At 36.9% G+C, this 8,699-nt stretch overlaps 2 protein-coding genes across 5 annotated transcripts in view; one reads left to right on the top strand and one right to left on the bottom strand.

Moving 5' to 3' along the window:
- The window catches only part of zc3h7a (zinc finger CCCH-type containing 7A), a 30,584-nt gene extending 28,084 nt beyond the window's left edge, over positions 1 to 2,500 (top strand). Inside the window, exons 22-23 of the mRNA XM_077213363.1 lie at positions 1,172 to 1,335; positions 1,422 to 2,500. Coding sequence (XP_077069478.1) covers positions 1,172 to 1,335; positions 1,422 to 1,611 — 354 coding nt within the window. The 3' untranslated portion in view covers positions 1,612 to 2,500. The remainder of the gene's footprint in view (positions 1 to 1,171; positions 1,336 to 1,421) is intronic.
- A 1,074-nt stretch (positions 2,501 to 3,574) lies between these two features.
- On the bottom strand, positions 3,575 to 6,658 carry snn (stannin). 4 transcript variants are annotated; one of them, XR_013196843.1, is made up of 3 exons: positions 6,162 to 6,243; positions 5,419 to 5,536; positions 3,575 to 5,233 (listed from the first exon to the last, which is right to left on the bottom strand). XR_013196843.1 is itself a non-coding variant. In XM_077213400.1 (3 exons), the coding sequence occupies exon 3, from the start codon at positions 5,133 to 5,135 to the stop codon at positions 4,872 to 4,874; it is 264 nt and encodes an 87-aa protein (XP_077069515.1). In that variant the 5' UTR covers positions 5,136 to 5,233; positions 5,419 to 5,533; positions 6,558 to 6,657; the 3' UTR covers positions 4,735 to 4,871. The 4 variants fall into 4 exon arrangements, 3 of the variants coding, with proteins under 3 accessions (XP_077069515.1, XP_077069514.1, XP_077069516.1); XM_077213400.1 differs by lacking the exon at positions 6,162 to 6,243 and adding an exon at positions 6,558 to 6,657 and having other exon boundaries at positions 4,735 to 5,233; positions 5,419 to 5,533; XM_077213399.1 differs by lacking the exons at positions 5,419 to 5,536; positions 6,162 to 6,243 and adding an exon at positions 6,558 to 6,658 and having other exon boundaries at positions 4,735 to 5,233.
- Positions 6,659 to 8,699: the final 2,041 nt, after the last annotated feature.

The following is an 8,699-nucleotide window of genomic DNA, read 5'->3' on the forward strand; positions in this document are numbered from 1 at the left end:
GTACACCTCGTGAAGGTATTGTGAATGGATATTATTTGCTTCATATTGCTTGGTAGCCTTATGGGAGCGCCGTCTCGTAACTTAATAAATATTAATGAATCATGTCATTCACCAACTGATTAGCACACACACACACTCACGACAGCATCTGTTTTGCAGCCTACTGGCCAAATGTCACAATGCAATTAATATTCATGAGCAAATGCTTTTAGGACTTAAATTACAGCATACAGACTTAGACAAAAAATGATTAAAGGGTTGTAAGTCTAGTTACTCACCCTCATATGTCATTCCAAATGCATAAGACTTTAGTTCATTTTCAAAACACAAATGAAGGTCTTTTTAATGAATGGACAATCTATGTAACTACCACTTTCAAGCCCCAAAAAGGTAGTAAAGACATCATTAAAGTAATCCGTAATGTGACGTGTGCTTTAAACTGAATTTTATGATGCAATGCTTTGTTTGCGCCTAACAAAACTGAATACAAAATATGAATCTCCAACGTGTTCACGAGAGCACAATGACGTATGCGTGTTGTTGACGCGAGAGCAGACGTTGTTGGATGAACTTGCTTTGGAGATTATTATTTTTTTATTTATTTTATTTTTTTCTCAAACAAAGCACTCTCTTAGCTTCATAAATTGAGGCTAAACCACTGGAGTTCTTTTATGATGTCTTTATCGTTTTCAAGCCCCAGAAAGATAGTAGTGTTTTCTTCCCTGTTGTGACGTATATCCAAATAAAAAGGCTTCTGGAATGGGGGGAAAAATGTATGGCAGGATCTTTTTTATCCATCGGGAATTGATCATAGGAAGTTGGGTGTTGCTAACTGAATGGAGGCAGATCTGAATGCCAATTTGCAGTCAGTTCAGGATATTTAGGGGCTGTTTAAACGACACCGTTTTCTACAAAAAACGGAACATCTATTATGCGTTTAGTCTGTTCTTTTACACGACAATGGCATTTTGGGAGCCTGAAAATGCAAACTTTTGAAACCGATATTATTAGTGTCTCAGTGTAAAATACAAAAAGCGAATTTGTGAAAACGGTGACATCTGTAGTAATTCAGTGCACATTTCTTTTCATGAAAAATAACTGGACTCATTTCTTCATACAAACGTTTCTTCATGAATGCAATCCTCTTAACCTCTAAATGCTGTCTCGTCAGGCTGGCAACCATTGTTGGTTGTGTGGGAAGAACTGCAATAGTGATAAGCAGTGGCAGCAGCACATCACCTCCGAGAAGCACAAAGAGCGAGTGTTCAACTCCGAGGACGATCAGAACTGCTGGCAGTATCGCTTCCCCACGGGCACCTTCAAAGTTTGCGAGCGGTGAGCCTAACGCTAATGTGTAATGCCACTCAGATCACGGTAACGGTTAACTGTTGTGTGTAATGGATTGGCTTCCTTCTCTCCAGGTTCCTCAAGGGCACCTGCACAGAGGAAGAGCTTTGTAAATTGGCACATGGAGATGAAGAGCTGAAGGAATGGATGGACAGAAGAGAATTCCTTTTGATGAAACTCGCCAAAGCCAGAAAAGATCACTTGATAGCACCAAACGATAATGACTTTGGCAAATATAGTTTTCTGCTTAAAGATATTAAGTAATGTTTTAATGAATCTGAAACTGTTGATGCCGGGTGTTCTGGAACTATGATGTCTTGAGTTCAGTATTGAATCAGGCGAGTCCGTGGCGAGGGAGGACATACTCCTTCTGGGTTTTCACGGAAAGCACAGAGCTGGCCTTGTGTTCTGAGTAATCACGGCTTTGTTGCTTTTATCACCGGTTAAAAGTAAACGCACCATCGCCTTTTTTATGTTTCTCTTATTAAATAGCACACAGCGGATCACCTTTCAGGAACTGGATTTTGTTAATGAAACCCAAAGCAGAAGTGCAGTATAGGCATGACATATAGTGAGAGAAGCTCTCTGAGAATCCCTTTGAATGTTACTGTGACAAAATCCCGCCTTTTTTATTTGTTTTGGAATGTTCGGTCCTGTATCTCTGTTATTCTACATCCGCACCAAATTACTGTGTTGTCTGCTTGCTGTGTTAATGCCTGTTGGTATTAAATGGACCGACATAAACACAAATAAAGTCTTCATCTTTTCGGCGTCCGTAGTTCCTGAAAGCAAAACGGTGAGGGAAGGCATACCACCACATCAGTGTATTATTAATACTGGAAAAGGGGAAGAACTGTACGTGACTTAGGGCAGTGTCTAGACATGTTTTAGCCACTAGGGAGAGGTCATGGATAGGCGATATCCTGCCAGCTGCATCTGACTTGTTATGGGGTTGGATCTGCTGTGTATTTCTGTAATCATTCTTACATTCTACTTGAATTTAACTGCTTGCTTTTATGCTAATGAAACTGCTATATGTTAGTGAACTTTTTAAAATTAATTAATACTGATTCAGCAAGGACGCATTGATTTCTTCAAATGTGACATTACAAAAGATTTCTATTTCAAATAAATACTGTTATTTTGAAGAGTAGTAGTGTTTAATGTTTTGTTATGCTAGTTTAGAAGACTTCCTGTTATGTTGGGTTTTGTGGGTGTTACCATCATGGTGCTGAGTGGAGCATGAGTTTGAGAACAGCGTATTAAATGTATTATATTGCTGTACTCTTTCAGCATTTGCTATGTTATGCTAATGCTGTCAAAGCATTGTGTTACCAATTAGCAAGGTAGCATTTATTGACTTAGCTGGTTAAAGCAAGCTGTATTTTTTTCCTCTACTAAAAATATTTAATTTGAGATTGCATGTCTTAAATTGTGTATGAATTAAGCTTACTCGTATATTTTAATTGCTCTTAACTTGAAATATTTGAGTACAAAATAAAAATATGCTGCTATACTTAATTTAATTTCTTAATTAAAAAAATAAATGTAACTGATTTACCTCGGTTTAGGCTACAGTGTTGTAATAATTTGACTTTACGGTATTTTAGATTAAATAAATGCAGCCGTGGTGAGCAGAAGAGGCTTATTTTAAAAATAGTAATAAAAAAGAAAGAAAGAATGGGATCCGATATTTTAATTGTTTGTCTTTTCAGATAAAACACTGAGCTGAGAGTAGAAACTATTCATTATTATCTGAAGTGTATTTGACAAATGGAGTATACCAATGCACACTCATAGCGATGTGTGGTATTTCCAGTTCTGGGCTAAAATGCGGTTTGCCTTCAGCTGATGCATGTGAACTTTCATCTGTCTTGCGTTGTTAAACTAGAAGCAAATGATTTCTTAATCTTTAAAAATGCATATCATACATCTTTAGTCACTGATCTTTGTGATAAATCTGATAATTTTGAAGTGTATCCATTTAACAAACTTTGCATTGGGTCTAAATGGATGCATGGAGCAGGTCATCATTTTTGTTGTTGTTGTTGGTCTTGCACCAACAACAAGAAGTGCTTCCAACACAGAACAGTATGACTAATATATCAAATTAAAACAGGGGAAAGTAACTTTTGATGTTAAAAGAAAACCACCAATAACTGCTCATCACATGCAGAATATCACAAACATTTACATTTAAAACAAACACACGCAAAACTCATGAGCAGACATTTCCCTAGTAACAGGTGGTTTATTGTTCAGTACAGTCAAACACTGGGTAGACACAAGGCTGGAGTGACATAAGCAATATACTAAGCGCTTTACTGATTAAAAAGTAGCTTCTTTTTCTCACATTAAATTAACATGCATGTACTGTCCTTGTTTTTTCTGTATATTGAACAGCACATAATTCAGGGGGAAAAAATCTGTCGACTTCAAATGTGTGACAGAACCCTAAAGGTTTGATATTAATAACATCAATTAAATCATAGTAGCTGCTCTTTCAGGCTTCATCTTTCTTTCTAAATGCCTGACTGACATTTGCATGAATATTGTATAAAAATAAATCATTTATCTCGCTTTCATCTTACATGTACAAACAGCAAACATGACGTTATCACAAACATATTTGGAATTAAATAATACTGTGAAGAAACAGGTTAAAAACTCAAGAGAATGACTTTTCAGTATCCAGCTGCGCATCCAGCCGTCTATAAAAATTATATTTACACTTTCAAATGACCCTTTCGCTATGTAGAAATGTGCTCAACCACAAAAAAACGAACGCCTCTGGGGCCACAACAGTATTCAACAAGAATAGAAAGACCTCAGTCATTGGCTTTTCGTTGTTTTAGTGGTTTCCTAGCAGTTTTAGACCAGAACCAGCTGATATAAAATCACATGAAAGATAAAAAGAGCTATTGAAATCATGATCCTAAATATGACAATATAATTTAAGAGCTTTCAAAAGTCAATTTACATAATTTGGCAAGTCATGGTATCCTGAAGTGATTATTTGTAATGAAAAACGACATTCCTTTTTTTTTATTGCAATTCAATAAAGCATTTCTAATGGAATTGTAAAATATTTTCCTGAAAGGAAAAATAAAAACATTTAAAGCTTAGACATCAGTCCATTGAAATGTGTTGAATTTCCTAATACCAGAGCCTGCTCTGGATGAAATGGTACAGTAAATATACAACTAAAGAAAATCAAAATCTTGATTTAGCTTCAGAACTCGGCTACAGCTTTACAAATAAACCGCATTGCACAAAACGCTTACAGTCGTTGATTTCACATTATAACAGGGCTCTACCACCACAAAATGGGCGAACAAATCAACAGTCAAAGCAACTACTGCATGCACTAGGTTTGCCTTCGTTTATCGGCTTGTTTAAAACACGGAGTTGTTTCATTTCAGTGTTGAGTGCTATTGTAAGGGTTGACATTTTTTGAGACTGACAGTCTAAAAACTGAACCCACTACATAGCCTAGTATGCATTGCGAAGGCAGATGAGGGGAACTAGGTGTGGCTCTCGGTGCCATTAGGAGTGAGTTTGGTCTTGTGCTCCACCCGCGGGCCTCTGGCCGAATACTGGACCAGCAGGAAGGGCTCCTTGGTTTCACCTTCTCCGACGATGCTTTCCTCATCTTCAGACTGACCAATGCGCTGCAGCCGCAAGTAGCACCAACAGCCAAGAATTAAAGCCCCCAGTGCGGCGACGGCGATGAGTATCACAATAATGGTGACGACCCCAGTGGTGGGGCTATGATCCATGATAGACATCCTGTCAGTCGAGGGAAATTCAGCTGCTGGCCTTCACAAGTCCACCAGAGGCAGTTCTGCAGGGTTCGTGTAGGTTTGGCTGATCGCTCCTCCTACATCTGTAAGACAAAAGATGACTGACAAACTTCTTTTTTCTTCATTTTTAAAGCGTAGAATCATGCTATTTTAATTTTAGCTGTAAAAGCCTGGTTGACGGTAAGTTCCATTACTACATTCGGGGCAAAACTATTAGATCTATCCTTACTGATCATTTTATTTCACAGTAAATTACTGTTAAATGCACCATTTTTGAGAAGGGGAGAGCTGCAGGCTAGAGATCTCCAAATCTCCAATAGTGGCTTCTTCCCATTTCTTCTTCAGATCTTCTCATTTTGGAGATCTCGGGTCTGCAGCTATAACTACTTGCCATTTTTGGAAGTAAAAAAGAACAAATCATCTCATTATTTGCAGTGAAAAGCCATAAACGGACATTTCCTGAATTCCCTTTGTGACACTTAACATTTGGTGTTTAATATAGCCTATATATATTTTATAATTATAATAATGTTTTTTCTTAGTTTTTTTAATTAATTATGTACATTATGGTGTTGTTACATGTTGTGTTGTTAAATGGATGTTTATTCCATTATTTTAGAGTCATTTGAGTTACCATTATGGTGTTTTGTATGTAGGCTATACGTCACTACACTGCAACTTCCGTAATTAAGTATCTAGCATAGCTTGTGTATTTGCGATTATATAAAACAGATTTTATACCTTAATTCAGCATTGCAATAAAAGAGCTGTAATATTTTACAGCCAAAACATGTAAAACTTTCATTTTAAAATGTAAAATGTACAGGCTGTAATATAAATGTTTTTACATTTTTACCGTATTTTTACAGAAACATTTCGAAAAACCACAGCTGCCAGTTTTGTTTTTTTAGCGTAACGTTAGGCCTACAATAAATCACATATTCCAAGAAACTTCCTGAAAATGTTCTGCTTCTTGAGAAATGCGACAAACACTTCATTTTTCAACTTTACCTGCGTCACAGTTCATTAAACGCCATGGTTCCTTAAAGCCACAGGTTATGCAACGCATTTGCTACGAGCATCTTGGCGAAGACTTTCCATTTTGCCCACGCGCCAGTGTTAAATGCGCTCGTGAATTAATAAGAGTGGCACGAGACCTTTCCGGTGTCACTAACTGAAGCTCCATACAACATTCATCCAGCACATAGCTATAATATCAACAAAAACGACAGCAGCAAATATTGCTGCTGCTGCCGTTATCTTTTTTTGCCCAAACAAAATTGACTTTTGCCACAAAACAGCGATTTTATGCGAAAACAAGCCCCGAAGTAACGTTAATGCAGTTTTTATCGAGTACAATTAGCGATCTAAAAAGAAGAACTGAAGGTAATTTAAAGTCAATCTTACCTAAACTAGGCCGATTTTTATCAAAGAATAACACTTATGTGTGTTTTGCGAACCATTTCGTGCAATCACGATAGTACACGCTCGCGCGCGCTGACAGTTACACACACCGCGTCCAGTGATCCAGATGTTATGTTATTCACAGCAACATCTAAAACCAGTCGCTTACATCTCCAGTCCGAGCAGATAAATAAATAAATAAATAAATAAATGCACACAGCTTCAGCTTGTCACTGTGCAGGAAATGAGATCACGACGGCTAAAAGGCAAATATCCAATCAAATCAAAGGAATGGTGCTGTATGCAGCCTACAGAAGGACATCCTATGGGGGTGATATTCGTTTTGTATTCACAGATAAATGGGAAGAGACTAACTAATGTATTTGCGTACATGAAACACTGCATCTTTCTATACCTTTCCACCTAGAGACATGCACTATACAAATGTTTTGCACGTACTCTCTTCTGCAGGAGGGTAATTTCACCTCTCGAAGTCCTTTGGGTGAGAAATAGAAAATAGAAAAAAGCAAAAGACATAATGACACCATAATGTAAAAAATAAAATAGTGCTGTCAAATCGATTAATCACATGTAACATAAGATTTTTGTATGTATGTATGTGTGTGTGTGTATATATATATATATATATATAGGCTACACACATATATCCAGACACATTTATTCATATGGGTGTTTACACACACGCATATATAAATAAATGTTTTAGTTTTATATATATATATATATATATATATATATATATATATATATATATATATATATATATATATATATATATATATAGCCTATTTAACTAAAACTGTTACTTTAGATTTGACTGTAGCCTACTAAAAGTATTTAAATAAATTAAATTGCACACTTAGCCTACATAATTAAAACAACAATGTTTTACTTTTTTAATTCTGTCTTTTCATATATATATTAGAGGTGGGCATAGATTAATTTTTTTAATCTAGATTAATCTCACTGGAATCTTGGAATTAATAGATTAAAATGGCTCATTTGAATTCTGCCGAAGGCATTCAGAATATGTACGCTACCCAAATAATGACTAAAAGTAAGTCTTTGAGAATAGTTTGCCTCGCGTAGGGATGTGAATTTCTGCCAAAAATGCCACTCGACAATAGAGGAGCAAAAGTCGAATATCGTTAAAAAAAATAAAAATAAAGTAAAAAACCGCACAATGACAGAAAGGGAGAATAGATTAACGGCGATATTTTTTTTATCGCCCGATAAGAGTCTTAACGCAGATAACGGCCCACCACTAATATATATATATATATATATATATATATATATATATATCTGTAGCCTACTTCATACATACAGGTCCTTCTCCAAAAATTAGCATATTGTGATAAAGTTCATTATTTTCCATAATATATTGATAAAAAATAAACTTTCATATATTTTAGATTCATTGCACACCAACTGAAATATTTCAGGTCTTTTATTGTTTTAATACCGATGATTTTGGCATACAGCTCATGAAAACCCAAAAGTCCTATCTCAAAAAATTAGCATATCATGAAAAGGGTATCTAAACGAGCTATTAACCTAATCATCTGAATCAACTAATTAACTCTAAACACCTGCAAAAGATTCCTGAGGCTTTTAAAAACTCCCAGCCTGTTTCATTACTCAAAACCGCAATCATGGGTAAGACTGGCGACCTGACTGCTGTCCAGAAGGCCATCATTGACACCCTCAAGCAAGAGGGCAAGACACAGAAAGAAATTTCTGAACAAATAGGCTGTTCCCAGAGTGCTGTATCAAGGCACCTCAGTGGGAAGGAAAAACGCTGCACAACGAGAAGAGGTGACCGGACCCTGAGGAAGATTGTGGAAGAGGACCGATTCCAGACCTTGGGGGACCTGCGGAAGCAGTGGACTGAGTCTGGAGTAGAAACATCCAGAGCCACCGTGCACAGGCGTGTGCAGGAAATGGGCTACAGGTGCCGCATTCCCCAGGTCAAGCTACTTTTGAACCAGAAACAGCGGCAGAAGCGCCTGACCTGGGCTACAGAGAAGCAGCACTGGACTGTTGCTCAGTGGTCCAAAGTACTTTTTTCGGATGAAAGCAAATTTTGCATGTCATTCGGAAATCAAGGTGCCAGAGTCTGGA

Source organism: Siphateles boraxobius, unplaced genomic scaffold, assembly GCF_051911475.1.
Source record: "Siphateles boraxobius isolate OS27281-9 unplaced genomic scaffold, OSU_SipBor_1 66, whole genome shotgun sequence".
In the NCBI taxonomy this organism is placed as follows: Eukaryota; Metazoa; Chordata; class Actinopteri; order Cypriniformes; family Leuciscidae; genus Siphateles; species Siphateles boraxobius.